Source organism: Fringilla coelebs, assembly GCF_963513975.1.
Source record: "Fringilla coelebs genome assembly, chromosome: 1".
NCBI lineage: Eukaryota > Metazoa > Chordata > Aves > Passeriformes > Fringillidae > Fringilla > Fringilla coelebs.
Genome location: NC_140028.1, coordinates 108,307,626 through 108,330,506, shown reverse-complemented (window position 1 = coordinate 108,330,506; position 22,881 = coordinate 108,307,626). Strand labels below are relative to the sequence as shown.

The following is a 22,881-nucleotide window of genomic DNA, read 5'->3' as shown; positions in this document are numbered from 1 at the left end:
TGTCTTTACTGCGGCATATGCTGCAACAAAATATTTGTTTAGTGACTGAAGGTAGAAAAAGTGTTTTATGGCAATGCTTTATATCTGCTTGCTGTAAAACTTAGTGCATGTGCAATTTATTGGGATTCAGAATAGAGAGATTGACAGGGAGAATAAATCAGGGAAATCAGTTAGAGTGAAAACCTAAAAGCATTTTTTCTGTATTTAGTCAATGTTTAGAAACAAAATGCTCTTAATTTAATCAGTGTAAAATAAGAAATAATTTTAAAATGGAAAAAATAAATGTATCATCTTGCCTGAGTAGTACACCTTGCAGCCTCTGCCATGCAGAGGCTTACATCCTTTCACAGCTCCTTGCCAGCAGTGTATTAGTTATTTCAGCTCTTGAGTACAGAAGTGTCTCTGTGAACATCTAAAAATAGTAGTCCTGTGTTGTGTGTCTTGTGTTCATTTGAGTTACGGTATATATGAGAATTCAATGGGGGCTGAGCCTGAAGAAATTTCTTCTGTGATGTTATGAAGCTCAGAATGCTTTTTAGCAGTATTAAGATGTATTTTTCTGACCCAAAATGCCAATCACTCAGATGGAAGTGTGTAACATCACATGGGTAAACTTAGAAGCCTAGTATCATAAAAGATATGTGGGAATCAAGTCAAAATAGCATGGTAGTAGTGAAGTCTTTGAGGAAAAAATAACCTGTGTCATCCTGTGATATTCATCAATGCAACCATCTGAAAAGGATGAAAATAGAAATGGTAATTGCTGTGAGGAACAGTTATGCCATTCAAGTAGCACCAAGCCTGTTGTTGTTGAGAATCATACCCATAAGGCACAAAATGTCACAGCATGCTTGCTTGAACTTCAAAGGCTAAAATAAGTGAGTAAAGGCTCAACAAGTTGTTACATCTTGTCTCTCTAGTGCTGTACTGTAAAAGAGAATTGGCATTTCTGTGGCTGGGGTAGGTGTCCTGATGCTTTCTATACCTGTGGCCAGCCAAGCAGATCATCTTGCAGCATAGCTGGCTGCTTGAACTACCTAAGATGTCTCATTTTAACACCTAATTGATGGAAAAGAACAGAATAATAACAAAAAAATACTCAAAGCCCTGGAATTCCATTATATTCTTGTCTGAGTGGCTCTATGCAAGCATCTGATTGTACAACTGATCAGCTTAGTTTAATGGTGGGAGGTTAGTTCAATAAATATAGCAATGTCAAAGCCTAGGCTGTCTTTCAATTTCTAAGATGCCAACCATAATAGATGTTTTCTGTACCTGTTTGATACCTAGACAAATTTAAGATTTAAGGTTTTAACTGAGTGAATACTCTGATTGATACTACTTGGAGGCAGAAACCAAAATGTAGAAAGTAAAATTTTTTGTTACAATGAAAGGCATAGATTTCCCATCAGGTTGAGGTTGTAGGTATCCAAAAGTTTCCTGGTAACAAACTCAGGACTATAAAAAAGGAAAGCCTTCAAAGCCTTATGCTCCTTCTCAACCACTTAGTCATGAAAATGACCTTTTTTTACCTCCTCTCTAGAGACTGTGGTCTTTGCATTTACTCTAGGTGATGCTTTTCCTGAAGTTTGATTCAAGTATTGTCATTTGATATTATGCTAGTATTCCCATTAACTACAGTTCAAATAATATGTATTAGCACTAGTGGATTGGGTCAGTTTGAGGAAAAATTAATAACTAGGCAAGCATGTACCTATCATATTAGCTACAGGTTAAAAATTGATGATGCAAACTATTTGTTACAGAAAATAAAGTCAAATTATGATGATATCCCTGTGTATCTTGTCAGATATAATTAGTAAGCTGAAAGGTCATTTTAGGAGATTGAATTAAAAATGTAATTGTATATTTGAAAAGAGACTTATTTTAAATACAGTATTACTACAGCCATAGATTGTAGAGCCATCACATATGTTCTATTCTGGCAGTTAGAACAGTCTCAGTATGAAAGCAATGTACCACTGCCAATTTGAGCTAAGTGTAAAGTCACAAAAGTACAAAGTACTATACACAAAATTAAACTACATCAATCATTCTGTCATACATCAGATGCACTTGTATGATCCTGCTGAAAGAAGTTCTTTTTGGCAGAACCAGATCTATCTAGTGGATAGATAAATGAAATCTGAGGTTTTTCACTGCTTTGAAGAATGGTTTGAGGTTTTTATTTGTTTTGTTTTAAATGTCTTCAGTGGTTGTCATAGCTCCCATGCAGCCAGATGTTTTTGTCTTCTAAGTTATTTTAAGGAAAGCTGTGTACGGAATAGAGATGTTTAAGCCATTTGTGAACAATTAACTTGAAAATAATTTCCTCTTTAAATCAGAAAGGGAATTACATCATAACGGATAATCTGAAGTTATTTATATTTTTTAAAGCCTTTTGAAGTTCCCAATTTTTACACAAATATAAAGCAGTAGCCTATATTACTTGAGACTTTTCCTGTGATGTTCTTCCTCTTCCACCTAAATATTTTTTAGTTTTCAGACTTTTGCCTAAAATAACATTTAGATGAAGTCTTTTTAGGGTGATGTTCTCTTTTGCTCTTCAGGATCTAATTTTATAATATTGTTTAGCTTAGCTTTTCCAAACATTTTAAGTTACATTTTAATGTGCATTTTATATTCAATAACTCATTTCTATAATTAAATGTCTTTTGAAGTCTTTACGTATGGATTTTACACCATCTTAAGGCAGTATGTATTCAGGTGAATGTTTGTGTGCTCATACAAGTTATTTAGACTAGTTACCACTCTCCAACTGGTAGGTTTTTCCTGTGGCATTTGATCAATGCCTGATAGGGTAGCTAATTTTGTGTATAGCTGCACATGATCATTTATGTTTTATAGCAAAGTATCTGCATGTAGTCAGTTTTTGTAAGTCAGCTGATGGGGGAACCTGTTTGAAGTTCAGTTGAAACCTCCAGCTGAGGGACAGTGGTTATTTAAACTGCTGTGACAAAAATGTAGATGTCGACCTGATTATGGTATTTATTTTTTTAATAAAATACATTGCATAAATGTAATCCAAACTTATCTATCCATGCTTAAAAAAATTATCCTGTCTTATCTTAAGCTTTTTCCTAATTGAGCCAAGAGGGATTTATGAACACAGATCTTTCAGCAAAGGCATGTGTTTGAGGACATGTCATGGGTTTCTGATCTGAGCTTTAAGAAAATCAGTTTTACTTTTATCTTAAAGAGGCCCTAACTTGATAAACATTGGAAAGTTCTGTTTTATAAATAAGGTTTAAATGTTTCCATAGATGTCTCCATGTTGTTACAAGATATTGAATCAGCTAGTTGCTCCTTTGTTTTGGTTGAGGAAAGCACTGTGCTTCCCTTTGAATTTTTCAGATTAATGGGAGAAGAAATAGGATAATTATATGAAGTCTGAAGCTGTTTTCTATCTTTTAAGAGAATGGAAAAACTGGGAAGATTTTTTTTCCCCTCTACCACCTCCCTTTGAAAAAGATAAGAAATTTCTTGTTCACCTGCATCCATCCAGTTTCAACTTGTTTAGTCTTTCCTGAGGGCCGGTCTTTCCTTACTTATCGTATTTCAGATTGCTTTCTCAAAAACCTCTAATCCCTATTCCACTGAGTCATGGAAAAAATGCAGTAAAGTGTTGTTAATGGATTTATTCACACTTTTAAAAGATTGTGTTTCCTAGCTAACATGTTCATATTGTGACATAAAGTTTTTAGCCAATGATGTAGCCATGAAATACAACTTAGTTCTCTGGATGACAACAGAACTAATGCTACTAATATGTATTATGTAAAGACTGAAAGAACAGTAAAATTATCCATGATTGCTGAACAGGCTTTCCGCATGTTTTTGCTGAATAAGCACAGACAGACATCGTGTATTTTGATCCCATCATTCAACCCAAAATGACATGAATTGTGGATTTACGCCATTATTTATCTTACTAGAAGAAAAAATCTCAAACTGTTACTTACTATACATTTTCTTCTGAAATTACATTTAATGTTGTTAAGAGAACATGTGGTTCAAACAGCAACACTAGATGATGAATAGGTAGCATTTTGGCTATAGGAGGAAAAAGTCATAAGCAAGATAAGGAAAAGGCAGACAGAATACCCGAAGGAACAGAATTTCAAGGCAGGTTTATGGGTTTTGACAGAAGACATAGGAAGAACAACATTGCTTAGAGGGTTTTGCTTGCCTAAGCTATGGGTCAGGCAGTCACTGAGACCAAGTCTGCGCATTATGGGATCAGTCTCTGGAGAGCCCAGTGTGGCTGAGTGCAAGAATTCACTGCAGGGCTCTGTTGTGCACTCAGAAAGAAAATCTGTGTTCATGAAAGGTGTGCATGCAGTCCTGCACAGCATGCAGTACTACAGCAACACATCCAGAAAGCTTAAAATGACAACTCCTGGCAGTAACTTCCCCATTTGGTTCCGTGGACCTGGCCAGTGTGGGTGCTCCCTGTGGCACCCAGGATCCCCAGCTGAATTGTAGTCACTCTCCCAGTTTGGTGCCGTATTCTAGCAGGCCAAATTGTACAAAAGATTTGAACTCTATGTGCCCTGAATTGCTTATCCTGAAAATTTAACTACATATGCCTCTCATTTGAGGTGTTTACTTGCTGCAGCTTTTCTCCAGTTCTCGCATGATTTGTTGACGGTCCAGTTCCAGAGTGTCTTCCAGTTTTCCCAACAGAGCTGCATTTACTTGACATAAATCCAGATTCACTAGGTCCAGGCTTTACTTTTTCTAGCCTACTTCTTAAGTCCTTCTCCCTAAAAGCAGAGGGCGTGTGCGTTAAGGCTAGTCAGTGATCTCTTTCTAAAAATGTTGATGGACAAAGGCAAAGGGCAAGCTAGTTTGAACAGAGGAGAGAAAATTTTGAGCACATTTCATCTATTTACCGGTAGGAGCTGCATATTGGTTTCATCTGGAAAAGGGTGCATTCCTGCAATGAAACACATTGGGCATCCCTATATCTGTTTGACATGCTAACTGTGTCTCTGAAACAGAAGTCTTTCTTCACATAAAGTGTATTAAATGTGCCATGATATCACTATTCTATGGGATATCTATTACAATTCTGAATCCTAGATGGGAGCAGTGACCTCTGTTGAATTTGTTGCAGAGTACATTGTCTTAGAAAATGCTGTGGATATTACTTCATTGTTTCAAGCTACAGTTTAATTTTATCATCCTTAATGTTTGTCTCTTCACTTGGGATGACGTGGGTGGGGGGAGAAACAAAGGAACATGAGTCCTTCATTGCAAGCTCCCCTTTTCTTGTCAAGCTGAATTTCTTTGTCTAAACTTGCTTTCTAGAATCAGTGGTCTGTGCATAAGCAGGCCGAAAGAGTATATAGGTGTGTAATAGATGTAGGTGCACAGTGGTACTGCCCAGGGCACAAAAGAAGGGAAACATGAAGCACAACCTTGTGCAGGATGGTGAAGGCTCCTTGTGTTGAAGCAAGCTGGTAAGCCTACTGTGATCAGTTGTTAATGCCTAAAAACCACCTGTGCCCAGCAGAGCAGGCATTGTAGAGAAAAAGGTACTGTCATGGTTCAGCCATGGCTGGTGACTGAGCACCACACAGCCACTCGATCAGCTCTCCCCTAGTGAGGGGAGAGACTTGTAGCCATAAAAAAGTGAGAAAAAACATGTAGGTTGACATTAAAGTAGTTTAATAATTAAAAAGATATCTTAAGAAGAATTTTAAAAATTCTAAGGAAAAGGGAGGAGAAAACCTAAACAAATCAGGGAGAGAGAAAAATAAACGCAAGAAGAACAAGTGATACAAATGAAAACAACTGCTCAACACCAACTAAAGAATGCCCAGAGAGTCCAGGAGCAGCGTTCACCCTGCCAACCTCTCCTCCTCAGTTCTGTCGCTAAGCGTGATGACAAATGATGCAGAATATCCCTCTGGTCCCCTCGCAGCTGTGTCCCCTCCCAGCTTCTGTGCACCTCCAACCTGTTTGTTTAATGGGTGGGGTGAGGAGTAGAAAAGCCCTCCACTCTAAGTGCTGCTCAACAATAACCAAAACATACCCGTGTTTTCAACACTGTTTTCATCACAAAAACGAAACCAGAGCCTCATGTGGGCTAATGTGAAGAAATTTGACTCTATCCAAGCCAAAACCAGTGCAGGTACTAAACCAGTGCTTTCATACGAAGTTTCTCCTGCTATTCTGTTGCACATCTTCACAAGGTACACACTTAGATCCTGGCTGTCTAAATCACCTTTTTCTGTGGCCATCTCTCCCATGGTAGTTTTACCAACATTCTTAACCTCTTTTTCACTTGTGAAGAAATTGGTTGCCTTCAAACAAACCAGTGTCCAGATTCTCAATTAAAGTATCAGCTTATCAGTAGGATTCATTTCAGTTTATTGCTGGGGAGGGCAGTATAGTTCACAGTTTTTGTTTTACAGTTGGATGGTTTGGACCAAGACAGCCCGATAGGCCAAATCATTCTGTGTGATCTCCTTCCAGAGTTTAGGCAGAAGTTTTGCCAGGAGTTTGTGCTAGTCTGTTAATATATGGACACAGGCTCCACTACTCCCAGCAACAGCTAGCTGCATAAAAAAGGTATGGGTCATCCACAACACAGTGTCATTACAGCCATGTTCCCATTGTGTGGATCCTCCTGAAATAGGGGAAAGCGGTATGGAGCGTAGAAATCAAACACATGCAGGCTTGCAGTGCTTTCAGAGCCAAGACTGCCTCCTACAGTTCTTTCAGAGCCTCTTGATTAAGTAAGCTGAGCTCTGGTACCAGCTGGTACCAAACTCAGTGTAATCTATTGAAGTCAAGATAGTTGGGATCAGGTAGCTGTGCTGACAGAAAATGAAGGATCTATTGATCTAGGTTATACTAATATCAAAGACTAGGTCGGGCACTTCTGGTATAGCTAGTGACAGCATGATCACAGTTCCAGCTCAAAGATCCTAGCAGTAAGGTTGAAAATCATGGATAGGTCAGAGTAGAAAAAGCATACCATGCAAACCGTACAAGACATATGTCTGAGCCAGTTAACAAGAAAGATAGCATAGTATGAAGTGAATAGTCAGTGGTTGGATTTTAGAGATTTCATCAGGTGTGTCATTATTGGTATGGTCATATGATAGCAAATAAAGGGGTCTGCTTGTCAAAGTTATCCCAACACTTATTTGGAAAACAGTTGATGTAAAAGAGTAGGCTTAAGGCAAATGTAATTTGGGGCTACAAAATATCATCTGGTCATAAGGGCTAAAGCAGATGTGCTGTCATGTAACATCCTGACCTCTGTTTAAGCCCTTTGATCATTTAAGTGCAAATGCACAAAGGCCACCTTGGACAGTTGCAATTACTAGTTGTCTGCTTTCATTTCTGTTGAAAATGTAATTGATGAATAACACAGGATGTTACAGGAAACTGGCATAGATCCAATTCTGTTGTAATAACCAGCAGCAAATTCTACTAAGGAGATACTCTAACCTTTTGCTCTTGTTCTTTGGTGCAGTTGTAACAACAGTAAAAGACTCTCTTAAAAATCCAAGTACTTCTACTCTGTTTTCATCTTATGGCAGACTGATGTAAATAGACCAATGGGAATATAAATAAATATTTAATATCTTTTCTTGCAGAGCGTGACTTTTCAATAGAGAAATGTGAAGAGCTTTTACTCTTATCCTTTGCTGAGTATATGTGGGAACAGTATTCAACCAGGGGTTATTTCTGCAACTTAGAACTGAAAACTTCAGAGAATTTTCTGAAGCCAAAGTTCATTGGTCCTTATCACTCCCAGCCTAAGGCCTCATGAAGGCCAAGCTAGAACAATTAAAGCTGTCAAGGGCTGTAAGTTTGTGACAACAGTTTAGGGTTGTATCTGTATTCTGAAGCTGTTCACATCTGGTCTGTATGGGTATTTTTAAAAAGACAGCTCTCTAAGTTTGAATTTGGTCTTTCAAGGATTTTGGTTGAAGAGAAAGTTGATATCAAAGCAGAAGTGTGTTAAGATATTTGAAAGAGATAAACAGGGTTTAATCTTGTGTGACAGGAAGTCTATTATTAAAATAGAAATATCTTTAGAAGAGTTTCCAGTTCTAAATTAAGCCCAGGGTATAAATTCCTCTGTATTTTATCACATGGTAATTGTTGGTGACATGATCTTTTGGAGCAGTAACTCAAAATCTTTACTGAATCTTTACTGACTTCAAATCTTGCTGAATGCACAGCATTCCTAATTTTACACAAATAACGCATTTAATTTAGTGAGGATATTTGCCTATCCTTTGCCATTAATTTGAGGACCTCATGCAGTCTTTGTTTTTCTAAAAAATATACACTATATATAAACTCACAATGTGCAAGCAGAAATTCTTCCATGTAGGTGTGAAACAGCAACTGGTAATATCTTAGATTGGCTTTAAAGGAGGTTTTAATGGCTGTTGTCTCTCAAAGAGTAAAATGTCTTGTTGGATATTCTTGTTCCTCATGCAGATAATTAAAACCTGCTGTTTGGAAAATCTTCTAAACATCATCAACCTTCTGTCTGACAAAACCAAGGGATCTTCTTTTAGTTGACACCTTGTAGGAATGAAATAGGGTGTATTGGGTTTTGACTTGAAGTATATATATCATGCTGTAGAATTATTGTGATTTATAAAAGGAACCATGAGCTCTAATGTATCTCTGACATGTGGGGAGACATCTAACTGAAAAGTTGCTATAAAATTTGCTTAGTAGCAGCAATGATAGTCAATCCAAATAACATGGTTTTATCATACTGAAGTTTATTTAATTTTTAGTATTTTATGATACAAGGTTGTGCTTACAAATACTGACAGCTGACAAATTAAAAAACTGTAGCAACAAAAATACTTAAATCCATGTGAAATGAATGCAAGTTAAATGTTTAATATATGCACAGTTGGTGACAGAAGTATTTTAAGTGTATACCCTGGGAAGCCACTGTATTACCTTCACCTCTATTCGTCCCCAGGTTTTGCAACCAAAATGGTCATTTGGGCGTGTGAATTTGCTTCAGGCAAACCTGGGCACCAGCAGCATGGCATCAAAACAAATCAAAATTGTCTGTTCACATAGGACACTCTTAATGCCTTATCAACTCTGTCAATAGATCCCCTGAATATTACTACAGGCTATAGGGCTATAGTTATGTAGTATTCACTCATAAAAATTGTAGAAAAGATTTATATTAGTCCTGTTGTAACTAGAAAGCATTTGAATGTTCTTATATTATTTTGCAAGGGAAGTTACTTTCTGATCTTTCATTCCATCCATGTAGAACAAGTACATGTTCAATGAATTGTACTCCTAGGAATGAGGACTATCTTGGTAAGTCTTGACTAGAACAAGGCCCCCACCTTCAGAACTTTGGGGCTATGTACCCATATGTGCTGTGAACTGAATTTCAAACATCTTAGATATCTTTTCTGAATTAATTACATAAAGTTTGAGTCAATCTGACACAAAAACCTGAATTCAATTGAGATTTTGTCACAGATGGGAAACTCCTTTTTTTCTTTTTCCTTTTTTTATTTTTTCATTTTCAAAAGCAGCAAAAAATCAGGAAGTCTCAAGGTATCAGTGATTAATACTTTCAGAAATACTCTTTCTCTATGTATGTAATTCTAACCATGTCTTTTCACAGAGAACCACAGTCTAGCCTACTTAAACTAATTTATTATGTTCTATTATTTTTATATTGAACAGTCAAGCATATTCAATAGTACATGATTTTATTATTTCTAAATTGTTCAAGTTGCATTTTCACTATCCCTAATTACAGTCAGATACTTATGAGAGAATCCCCCTGGTTTTCTATCTTTTAGTTGGCTAATCTATACACCCCCTGGTCTTAAACAACTCTGTGTTTGATTCATAGATTCAATTATAGAAAAAAGCAGATTTCTGTGTTGGTGGGATTCTCTTAGGTTCAGAAGAGTTTGACTCCTTGGGGAGTCTCCAATTGTGCAGTCTTTGTTCACAAGAGAAAGTTGCCACCTCTAAACTGCCTTCTAACTGTAGTAGCTAAACACTGCCACTCCAGGAAAAATTAAAGTACAGTTATGTTGTGTTTGACTTGAAGCAGAACTGTATTGTTTCTGAGAGTGTCAGGTCTTTATTCCTCTCAGGCAGTCACACTCAAGACACCACAGAACTTCCCAGTCTGCTTTTGACCTAGCTGTAGTGAAGGTGATAACTGGCTTTTCTTCCCTGGTTGTCATAATCCTTTCCACATAATCCTTTCTTGTGCATGCAGGAAGGACTGCCTGTTTGAGCACCATTGGTGAGTGCCCTACATTCCATGTGTGTAGAAAAAGCTGAGCCACTCTTCCCACAAAGGGAAGCTCTGGAGAGCCTTGACCGCTTCAATATGATAAGTTCAAATGAGGTTTTTGTCCCTTAAACCTAGTGATTCTTTCTTCAGTCATAAAATGTCCAGTCATTCTACCACAGCTAAGAATAGACTAGCCAAAAAGATAGTCTATTTTGCAAATAGACCATTTGCAAAATTTTCTTCTTTAGATGCTATTCATTTTTAAGATCAGAATATAAAATAATTTTCAGGGCAGGATTCATGTAATTGATCTGCTCAACAGCGAAATAATTGTTTTTCCACTTGATGTAACATTCATAACTCACCAAATTTTGAAAATATTGGTGATCTAATTTTCTATTCTAGCTTATTCTTACCCCAATATTATTATAGTAGTAACACAAATAGTTTCTAAAACATAAACAGTAACAAATAATAACATTAAAAGCAATGAACCTTTTTTAATAATGCCATTGCCCTAAAAATACCATTTGCTTTATGTCACCTATTTTCAGTTTTTCAAAACAAGCAAACTTAGGTAGTAAGACTGTGATGCAAAGAATGCAAACTATATCCCAGATTTATGTAGGTAAATAAGGTTTTATGAAGAATCTTTATGTCATCATGGAGTATCTTAACTGCTCAGGTACATTCACTCATTCCTGTGTGAAAGAATCAGTGCTGTGTTTCTATTTAGCAATATTGAGTTTCAGCATTAAAATTTAAAATATTATAAAGTGTGGTTTCTATTTAATCTGTCAATATTGTTGGTCCACTCTGTAAATAAAATAAGGAAGAAAGGTCTAATGAATGTACATTTGGTAATATCCCTGGGGAGTCAGTTGTGTAGGTGTGGTACTAATGGAAAAAGAGGCTCTCCAGAGAGCAATGTGCAGAGAGGAACAAAGAGAAAGCTTTTTGCCGGACTGAGGGTTTTGCTGCTGGCTGCACACTAGCATTGTTCGGAGGAAGTGCACCTGCTCTAACATTTTCTTCAGCTGGAAGCAGACAGGTTTGTTGAATGCTCTAATTGCTGGTAGGCATGAAAGGATTGCCTAGAAGATTGCTTCCTAGGCTGTGCTTTGATCTTTTGTATGATTTGGAAGTGAAGACTTCTTTTCCTTTATCCATCTTACTAATAGGTGAGAATAAAAAATCTCCTTTCAGCTTTCATTCCAGAAGGTATCATGGCGCATTCAGTGTGATTAGCTGTATCATGGGCCAAAAGACTTCTTTTATCTTTTGAAAGGTGTGTAAAACACAAGCATAGTCATCACAGTCCACATTCATAAAGCAATATTAGCTATACATGTTCAGTTAATATCAGGGTTCTCTGGGCAGGAGAAATACTCTGCTGTGAACACTAGGTTTGTCAAGTGCTGTAAATCCATGGCTAGAAATTTTGGATACAATCCTTTTAATACGTGTTATAAATCTTGGACCACAGTTAGAAAAGGTTCTTTGTATAATTCCAGTTATGTTAATTTATAAACACAATTATTTAATACAAAATGCAAGTTCTGCCTTATTTTTCAGCAAAATTTGAATAGCAGAGAACTGCAGCGAGGCTTGATAGTTTGAATGTCCTCCTTTTACAGATAAATACAAGGCATGACAAATGCGCTATGAAGTCTTGTATTAAATTCAGATTATAACTAAATCTACAAACATTACAATGTGATATATTTTGTTTGCAGAAATATGCAAATTAATAGAGTAACCAAAAAAACTCTTTAGCAGGTTAGATTTAAGGTTTTATTTCATTTTCTTACTAGGACATACCTAGCTGAAAGAAATTATAGTGCATTATTTTCACCCATGTAAACTGTCACTGACAGCTTTCTCTTGATAGGGTGAGCTATTTCCAACATACTTGGAAACACCAGAATACTTGATTGCAGGTTGCTTGTCCAGGTATAACAACCTTCCTCAACTGCATTTGGTTTAAGTCTCCTCTATGATAGAGATTTTGTATTCAGATCCATCACTTGCAAAGTTCAGGAGTGCATGAAGTGTGGGCCTTTTCAATCAGAGCCTATTTCACTTTCCAGTCAAGAGTTGAGAATTAATGCATAAGAAACCTATGTCTGTTATGTATGAGTCTGAAATATAGTGTCTGAAATTTTTAAAGATACATACTGGTTTAAGCTTTATTTAGAGAATTAAGTTGCTGTTCTTTAATCTGTTGTAAAATTTGGGAGAAAACATTCAAGGTATCTTCTGAAACATTGAGATACGTATGTGTTTTTTGTATTATGATTTACTAAGTTATGAATTCAATTTCCTTTTTATAAAATTGCTTTTTTTTTTTTCAAAACTATCTGTTTTGCAATTCAATGTTTTGAATGCTGAAACATGTCAGTCTTGATCTTTGTAGCTGTCTTTTGAACAAACTGGTTACAGTGCCAGCGGTCAAGGCCATTGGACTTCTATGGAGTTTTGTCATGGTCACTGTAAATTACAGCAGCTTCCCAAATTTCTCTTCTGAAAACAAAGTGTGTGTATTTTGTTTTGTGGTGTAAGCAAAGAGTATATTTATATGTCTGCAACTGTAGCCTTCAATTTTCATTTTCTGACATGATGAAGTATTTTAAAGAGTATGCCTGGAACTTTATTTATTTGGCTAAGAGGTCAGTCTGTTGCTTTTATCTATGGAATGAAGTATTTATCAGGTTTCTGTATGAATCACACAGCACATTAGGTGCACCAGTGTTTGGTTCTAGTAAAGTTTGGATGTGCTAAATTTTCCAAAAGTATTTTAAGTCCAAGAAATTTTTTCCCCACAAAATTTTCAAATTTGGCTTACATATCTTTGTACATATAGCTCAGTGTGAGCATTTATCTACCTGAATGAAATTCATTAGGTCTGATATTGTAGTTAACCAGGTGAACATGAATGTCTCAGGTGTTTGGAGGCAGGGGTGCTAATACACATACCCTTAGGATGTAAGCACTTCAAGAAAATAAAATCTAGGTGATTATATTATTCATATCTCAATGGGTGGGGGGAAGGTTGGGTGTTTGCTTCACCTCCTTATTCACCAGACAACAGAAATGAGTCAGTTCTGACACTCAGGCTGGTACAGCCGAGGGAATAAGCAAGTGGTTCTGTTCAAAGCTGATCACAGTCATGGATCCTGGTGTTTTGTTCACTACTAGTCAACCCCGTTGTTCACTCCCTAGTTAACCCTATTAGTGTTGTGACTACTGCTTGAAAAATTTTTAGTGATGATCCATCCATGCAATGCCTGCTTATGAAAGTGGCCTTCTCAGCAATCATCTCCAAGTCTCTGTTTTACTGGTTATTTGTAAGCCATCTGGAAAGAATGGGATGACTCATTAGTTTTGATGTGGCTATGGGTTTTGTGGCCACAGACAGAGAGAAACAGTGTGCACTTGGTCATATCCCTGCAGGCAATGTTTCAGACTTCACTTTGATAGGGACCAAGTCTTACTGGACTGTTTCCTTAGGTTTATTCTGATTTAGTCTGTTGAAAATAGTTATAGACTAACCACAAGTTTTGTGTTGGGTAGACATGTCTTTTTTCTTTGTGGGTACTGATGACATCGCTGAAATGTGTCACTGTCAGATGTGTGCTATCTGATTTTTGTATGAGGTGTTCAGAACTGCAGCAGAAACTTCACTCTAAAAAAGGAGAAGGAAATTAAATGTGTGAGATTAGAATTATTTAATTTTGAGAGCTTGGTTTATTTAGACAAAACTCCAGGAAATTCAAAGTTTGTCTTGAGCTGTCATCCATCAATAAACTGTTGCAAAAGAATAATGCTAGTAATCATAAAATTACAGAAGATGTGAGATAGAAGCAGAGTAAGAGTCTTAATGATCTAGAACCATAGCTGTATTCTAAATGAAATGTATTTAATTTCCTGAGGAAAGTATTAACAGTGAGGAATAGAAGAAGAAAATATTTTGTAGGAAGTTTAATTAATTGATGGAGTATCTTTCAAAGATAAAATAGTTCAAATCGCCAAAAATTTGACTGTTCTCAAAAACTGAATGGTGTAAGCACATAATGTGTTCTACAGTGTCTCATATAAATAATGGCTTGATGTTTGTAGAACTATGTACAATGACTTTTAAAAAGAGAATTTGTATAAGAACACTTTTTACTTCATTAAAATCAGTGAAATACTTAAGTCTTTTTTGGACGCCATAGAGACTAGAAGCTAATATACACTGCAGTGTTACTACATGTGTGCAGCCAGTGAATGGCAAGTTTAAAAGATGATTTGCAAAGATATTATGGTTTTGTTAAGAAACAAAGTATGTTTCATCCCTTATGAAAATCTAAAAGAAATAGACTAGGATCACATCTAATGAACTCAATCACTTTGTATTGGAAAGTAAGAAAGATTCTGAATTGAATAGATATTGTCTTGAGTTGGATTATATTTTTCTGCTATGTCAATTCATTTGTGGTTAGGCAAGCTACAGGGGCTGATGTTCTTGAATTCTAAAGGACCTTTAAAAAGCTCCTTCAAAACAAGGAGATATTTTCAGGAAAGTTTTTACTACTACATCAGTAAAACAAATCTTCATAACATTTTAATGTTTTATGCAGTATTTCATTTATAATGCTCTTCTGAGTATATTCTTTGTTAAACAAAGCACAGCACTGTTTATTTCTATAATTAAAGCATATGGGTTATTTCTAATTTACAGGCTCAGTTAAGAAGCTCTAGGTTCCATGTGAAAGTGTCACTTTGTAACAGCCTGTAGAAATTGCTAAATTCTTGTGGCTAGGGGTGTTGTGGAAGAGACTTGTGGCCCTGCTGCAGAAATTTTAGGATTCAAAGTCGGTTTTAATTTAATGAATCCACGCAGTGAGCAAATTTGATTGTATCTATTTTACTCTCTTTATGAGCCGGTCCAAACAGAATAGGAGAGGAGGTAATTATAGTAATGGAGAAAAAGAAGAAATGTAATAAATATTCATAAAGTATGTAAAATTTGTTTTTATCATAATCTATTTTATCTAGGTCACCTTCCACGCTGTTCTTGTCCTGATAGCCTATTTATTTTTCTCTTTTTTTTTCTCACTTTCTACATAGGACTGACTCGTCACATCTGTAATCTCCTAACAGAAGCTGTGGCCCTGTACTTGGAGGCAGATGATAAAAGGAGCACCAAGACAGCAAATGTGCTGCTTCTGTCCTTACTTGACATTTTGCAATACATGCTGACATATACAGCAAACATTGTGCGCCAGACTTTGCAGGTATGGGATTTACTCATGGGAACTTGACTGTCTTAAACAATTTTTTAGATAATTTCCTATTATCCTTAATAATGAGACTCCCACTATTCTGATTTTGTGGAACTTTTAGTGTAGTGAAAACTCTATTTGTCTTCCAATTTACTGTTTGAACCACTGCAAGTCATGGTGTTGGTGGGACTGCCTCCTCCAACAATGACGTCCTCCTCCTTAAAAATGGAGCACAAAATACAATTCAAAGAAATTTTCACATAACCCTCTTAGTAACATATGAAGGAAAAGCATTCATAATTTTTTAGACATTATATAAATCTAGCAAATATTGCTTTTCTTTTTAGATGATCTGCCAAATTTTTAAGCTAGTTAAGTGGAAGTGATTTTTAAGTTAGTTCAGTGGAAGTATTTACACAGCAAACAACATGTACTCTTCATGGTAGGTTTTTTATGTTCTTCGTATTATTCACTGAAGAGCAAATATTTGTCAGGTGAAATATATCTAAAGGACAGTGATTCAAAAGATTGCAGATAGGTTCTAATACCTTGCAGGATATGGCTTCTTTAATCCCCTAATCCCCAGAGTCCCTCTGCTGTGGATTGGTTTGGTTTTGGTTTGGTTCTGTATTTTTTGGTTTGCAGGGTTTTGTGGTTGGGGAATTGGGTTTTTGGGGGGTGGTTTATGAAGTAGGCTTAATATAAGAAGTTGATGTAGAAAATTGAGCTTTTTTTCTTTTTTTTACATTTGTTTACACAAGCAGCTATGTTATCAACCACATTTCACTGTGAGGTTTTTGGTTTGGTTTAGATGTGTGACAGTACAATTCCTTGTCTTTTTTAAGTCCTCTATTAGCAGTTCTGTAATGATATTTTCATCTAAGAATCACTTCATAGATCAAATTTTGTAGGCTAATTGCTTGTTGTCGTGTTTTTGGCATCACTCCCTGTAAACATAAAGAGCTGAATTCTGTACTTATGCTCCATACAGCAGTGGTGAGGCAAATTTTTCTGGAGGACACGTGAGGAAAGAGGATCTTGCACATGGATTGGTAGTATTGAATTGATGGGTTTTATTTAGATTTAAAATTAAATCTATTCATTCAAAGCCAAATTCTGTTCTGGCTTTACTTAAATACAACAGTTGATTGATGCACTGAAACTCCAGCTCCAGTTTTGCTTATCTCTTGTCACTGTGGTCTGCTTTGCTCTTAAAGTCTAATGAGTAACAAGGAGCAGCTGGAAAGCTGCTATGCTCCTTTTGAAGTATAGGTCTATTCTGTGCCCATATATTAATTTTACAGTGGTGTTACTTGTCTTGGCTTACGTGTCTTGACAGTAATCATCACAAGATCTCTGAGGTCTCTACATCAGTACACATACCGTATTGAATGGTGGCCATTAGTTATTGACTACATAGTATTCCATTATTCATGTGTCACATATGCATCATAAATGCACGTAAATGCATCACAAATATTATTCTTGGACTGTTTTTATAGAGATGTTTTGAGTAAGATACCATTTAAATCAGAACTTACAAAACAGAATCAAATCTTGTATTATCCATTTCCTTCACTTGAATTCTTTTCATTTTACTGTATTATGTGTAAAGTGATAACCTTATCCAGCTGTATAGGCAATACATATCACCACTTTTCCATTGCACTGAAGTACTTCATGCTGGATGGTGCTGCTAACTGTATCCAGGTTCAAGAGAAGAGTTTGCTCTTTGTGGTCCAAGTACTTTCATATTATATACTTTCATATGATATACTTTCATATTATGTACTTTGTGGTCCAGGTACTTGCATATTATAATTTGCATGTCTGTTTTGGAGAAGTTTTGTCATATGTCCCAGAGGTGATCCACATTAGCTGAAAAGAATGTGAAATTTCATTTGATATATGGACTCTTATTTTGTGACTCTGACACAGAGAGGCTGTGGATGCCCCAGCTCTGGCAGTGTTCAAAGCTAGGTTACATAAGACCAGGAGCAACCTGGTCTAGTGGGATGTGTCCCCTCCTCTAGGGTGTAACTAGATGATCATCAAGGTCCATTTGAACCCTTTAACATTCTGTGATTATATGATTCTACAACTTAAAGTAGAATCAAAAAATAGTTTAACAATGGTATAGTGTGTATCCTTCATATAAATATGTAATTTCTTTAGAGCTGTTGTTCATTCTCTTTCTGACGACACTAATATATAAAAGTTAAAGAAAGTAGTCAAAGGTTCCTGATGGAAGGTGTCTATCTTCTCATCCATGTACTAACGAGAAAAAGCTGTTTTAAATTTTGCTGAATAAAGGTGGCTTACTTCCCTTTCTTCATTTATATAAACATTCCAATTTTTGTCTTCTCTGCACTTTTTGTCCTTCTTGAACTTCAGCATTCCAGGTCATTGTGGTGAGTCTCAGAGATGGACATACCAATGTGACTTATTCCCTGGAGAAACAGCTTTTCAGTTCTCTTTTATTTAGAAATCCTTTCCAGAAGAAAGGCGTTATCCTTTCAACTCATATGTATCAACAGTGGAGTTTGAGCAGTTGTGGCACCTGACTCAGGGAACTTGTTCCTCTGTTCACTTAACCAAATGAAAACCTCCAAGTATTACACTTGGACAGGGATTTTTAGGATTGAGCTATAAATGAAACACAACATAAATTATTCTTAAATGTGTTCTTTAGATAAAATGTTTATTTTTGCTCTAACAGATTGACTGTATAGGGTCATGGTCCAAAGCTGGTGCAAGGTAATGACGTTAAATGAAAAATCCTGCAAGCCGACCTTTCAGGAACCCTGGGGTCATAAATAGCACTGCCTAGGATAGCAGTATGTCTTGATGATGTGGGGATGGCAGTGGTCAGGATAACAGGTAGTAACTTATCTTACTACTTGAAAACTTTATTTTTCTATTTCAGAAATAATGTAAATTATAATGTATTGTGAATATTTCAGGATACAGAGTAAGGCAGGCAAAATTACAATATTGCTGAGAATCCTAGATTTTCAATCTCCTTGATTATCTTGGTTTGAGGTGTCTTTTTCACATTGCATTTTGCTGAAGCAGTGTCATACAGGTCAGTATATTCATACTGAATGGCATGACAGCATGGGTCCCTTTGCTTTGTGCTTATTGTCACAGAGGGAACATAACTGCTCATTGGGAGCCCAGGAATACTTAACTAGAAAAGATGCATAAGTTCCCTTCAAACTTCCATTCACACTTCGACCACTTAATGGACTTAATTTGTTCTTCATAACAGAACAATCACCAGGGTTGCTTTTGATTTCTTTTCTCTCTTATTAAGGCACAGAAAACTGGGGCAGGAGGGGACACGCAGGCTGCCGAAGACCTTCTGCTTATCAATAAACCCCTGACGGACCTGATTAGTCAGCTTATTAAACTGGTGAGAGTTTGCTTGTTTGTAACTTTATGGAATGTTGCTGAAGTAGGAATTATGCAATTGAATTGAACATATTAGAGCTCTCTTTACTAGTTTTTAATTGTTTACAAGCTCCCACCTAGTACTCTAGCACTTTGTACGAAGTTACCAGTCACAGTGACTTGCAGGTTACCAGTGATGTCAGAGTAAGTCTCTTTGTCCAGAGCATAGAAGTGGGATGAGGAGCAGACTGCAGGTTCTCAGTTTGGATACATATGTACAGCCAACATTTGTCCTTCAAAATGAACTAGTCATCACTGCATAGGGAAAGAATGGCATTCAAAATTTGAATCTAATAGTACTGCTTCCTTTAGAGAAGTCAGTAAATGCAAAATTGGTTTGTAGCAAATTATGCCTTTTAATATTATTTTCTAGGGTTTGAGCCTTCTGAGTTCTCTCAAGGGTTTTATTTCAACATGATCCTGAAGGATTTATGAGTGGGAGTGGTCTCTGTGATCTGTAAACATCCTTGAAGTGTCTTTTTAAAGGCAGTCCTTTTCAGGGTTTACTAGATGTACAGCACTGCATTGAAATCTCCACAGAGGGCCACATTGTGCCCTAATGCATCCCATCAGCTCAACCTGTGTCATACAAAGATCTATATTTACTCTGTATGTAATGGTTTGTAATAGAGGAATGCTTCTTGAGTTGGACAGTGCTTTTAGAGGCTGCATCAGCCTGTAAGTCAACATAAAGCCATTAAAATGGTATGTGAGAATTTCAGTATATCATGGTATCCTTTCCGGGATATTTCACTTAGAGGTGTTTCAGATTCACTGTGTTCTCTTCCGGACCGCCCCCCCCCCCCCCCCCCCCCGCCCTTTTTTTTTTTCATTTAAATAGAGGATTTCAGGTTTTTTGTGATATCAGTACTGCAATCCTCCTACTAACTTTAGCACTGTCATCTATTTTAGGGAAGTGTGTGATTCCTTTTTTATTAATTTTTGACATTATACTTGGTGCTAAGTCCTCCTTTGATGGATTTATTTAAACCAGCTATTGACAAAGACTTTTTGGAAATGTTCTTTGAATGACCTGAAACAGTGACTGAATTTCAACTATTTAATATTTCATCTTTATAAATTCTTTTAATTTATTTTTATTGATTTTTTTAAAAGCTGCTTTGTATGATAAATAGCATGACATGAAGAAACGCAAACGTTCATTTAAAATGAAACTAGTAATAAGTTTAAATTATATTAACTTTTTAAAGAACAGAAAATTAGAGGCCAAGCTTTAACTCAGCCTATACCACCTGGAAGTCTTGTATAAGTTTTTAATTAAAGGATAGGATAATTGTATAGTTAGCATGTACTGATTAGATTGCGACTTTTCCTTGTATTTCAGAAACATGGCTGTGAATTACCAGTAGGTTTTGCTTTGTTCTGTACTTCTGCAGATTCTGGTTTTTTTCAAATGCTTATTCTAAATGTTCTGATTTTAACATACAGGTAAAAGATAATGACCACCACTTCCACTTCTATAGATAGATAGATAGAGACACATACATACATACATACATATTGTCTTGTTTTGGTTTGGTTTCAGTTTTGTAAAGATTGTGTAAGTGAGGGATTTTTCTCTTTTTTGGATCTCTGAAAGTTATTTCAGCTAGGTTTGTTAAATTTGATTTTTCAAATATTTTTTCACACTGCTCTATTAAACATTTCCTGTTAAGCTTGGAAGAGTTTGAGCAATGGAATAATCATTTTAGCATTTAGGAATCACTTGTTTAAAATGGTTTATGCTCTAATCTCTATAAATAGAAATAGATCATTTGTGAAGTCCAGAGCATATCTCAAGACTTGTGTGCTCCCTACTCCTCAAAATGCCTCAGGCCTACCTAAACTGAAATTCTGTGAATCTGCCATTGAGCTGTGTGGGTACATAACCCCTTATTGCTGTTTTGAGGCATTCAAATCTTTGTGAACTTGATTTTCTGGAGATAATAGAGGACTTACATTTTGAACTAACAATTACTTTAAAATATTGAGTTAAAATTATTTTCTCTGCTTTGCTATTTCTGCCTATCTTAGCATTTTATAGTTTCTTATAGTCACTTACATAGTTTCCTAGTCACACTGTTTCCTAGTTTCCTAGACACAGTGAGTAATTGTTTTCCCTCATTGAAATGTATATCCCTCAAATAGATTATTATTCTGTGTCTCATTTACTTGTCTTTTTATTTTGCTCAAGTTCTACATGTTTTTCTCTCTCAATAATCCCTCAAAAAAATCAATGTGAATTAAACTTCAAAATGTCAAAAACTTTGAATCAATTTTTCCCTTTTGTGGTTGTTATTTAGTCTGTCACTAAGGGCATAGCAAAGCAAGTTCTAGAAACCTAGATTGCATTTAAATGAAACTTCAGCGATTTAACAATGCAAAAGAATAAATAATTACAAACTCTGTCATGCAGGAAACACTGCACATATGGAGACTTCAGTATTTAATCCCAAGATCATTATGACCATAGTTGATCAATAAGAGAAAAAAAAAGGAGCATTAAGTCTTCTCCTTGTCAGCTTTGTGTTTAAAAGTTAGTTTTGTTGGGTAATGTTCCTTTGTTTAACATAAATTTAATTTGAATATTATTCTGAAACCTGCAGCAATTGTAGAACATACACAACACCTTCTAATTTTTGATGTACTCATGATACTGAAAAAATTACTTTTGAACTCACTTCATTGTGGATTTTCACAGAGTTTCAGAAACCATGCCAGTACCTATAAAAAGGAATTTTGTTTTCTGTAGGTCCTAGATTCAGTTCCTAAGTGTAGATCTTCCAGTCATTTCTGGAGCCTACTAGACTCTGGGAGAGAACTTTTTTTGACTTCTGGTGGGAGACTTCCTCATTATAATATTACCAGGAAAATTTGTGCTTGATTACTGTGCTCCATATGTTACCATTGAACATCCAGTTAGTCGTGTCCAAACGTGAAGAGGACAAATATGAAGCCTCAGTAGCCTCAGTGCACATGGATGATTGAGATGGTCTTTTCTAGGCATTTTTTGTCTCTGTGTTGCACTGACGCTAAGGCTGTGCCCAGACTTCATTTTCAGAGTGCATGAAGTTATTTGCTAATGAGTAATGAAAATAACTGCAGAAGAATGATTACTGAAGAATTTAATTTCACATGTCTTTCTCTAGGAATACAGACTGTTCTGTGGTCAGAGTGGAGAGACATATGTTTATAGCCTATATTTGAAGTATTCTCTTATACAGAGATATCCTAAAACCCAAAAATCTCATAAGAAACACACCAGAGGAAAGAAGAAAATGTTGTTACATGCACAGAATTTCAGAATGGGGATTTAGTTTCTCAACAATTAGTCTAGATTAAAATGAAGTGAATATATATATTTTTTTTTCCCTAGGCAGGAGAATACTACTAAGTAAAAATATATATTTTTTTTAAATTTAAAACTGTGCATATTTACTAATAAGAATAGTATTGTAAAGCTAGCAGATTAATAATGATGTTTTGCTTTAACATTTTGTAAAATGTTTGCAAAATCATCTTCCCTATAGATCCCCATGGTGCTTCCTTTACAGCATGTTCTGTAATCACATTAGTGATCTAATGAATATCTATCTCTTATTGTAATAAACTCTCTATGTGTGTAACCTCATTAAAGCACCAAAATAGTGTCCCCTCTGGGTAATCCAGGCAGTTTCATTGTAGCTCTAAAATTAGATGCTGTAACAATTCCAACGGTGTAAAAACTGCCACTTCAGCTCAAATGATCACACGTTTCTTGCAGTGGTTTGCAATTCATGAACACCCTGCAACTCAGTTTAAAATGATGGAATTTTTGAGAACAGACTGCAGAAATATAGATGTGCAACAACAAGAAACTTTCTG

At 36.0% G+C, this 22,881-nt stretch overlaps 1 protein-coding gene across 1 annotated transcript in view; it reads left to right on the top strand.

Annotated features, from left to right (window-relative positions):
* The window catches only part of ULK4 (unc-51 like kinase 4), a gene marked incomplete at its 5' end in the record, with an annotated part of 208,993 nt that overhangs the window by 128,765 nt on the left and 57,347 nt on the right, over window positions 1-22,881 (top strand). The window contains 2 exons of the mRNA XM_084202800.1: window positions 15,410-15,576; window positions 18,881-18,979. Of these exons, the coding sequence (XP_084058926.1) occupies window positions 15,410-15,576; window positions 18,881-18,979 (266 nt within the window). The remainder of the gene's footprint in view (window positions 1-15,409; window positions 15,577-18,880; window positions 18,980-22,881) is intronic.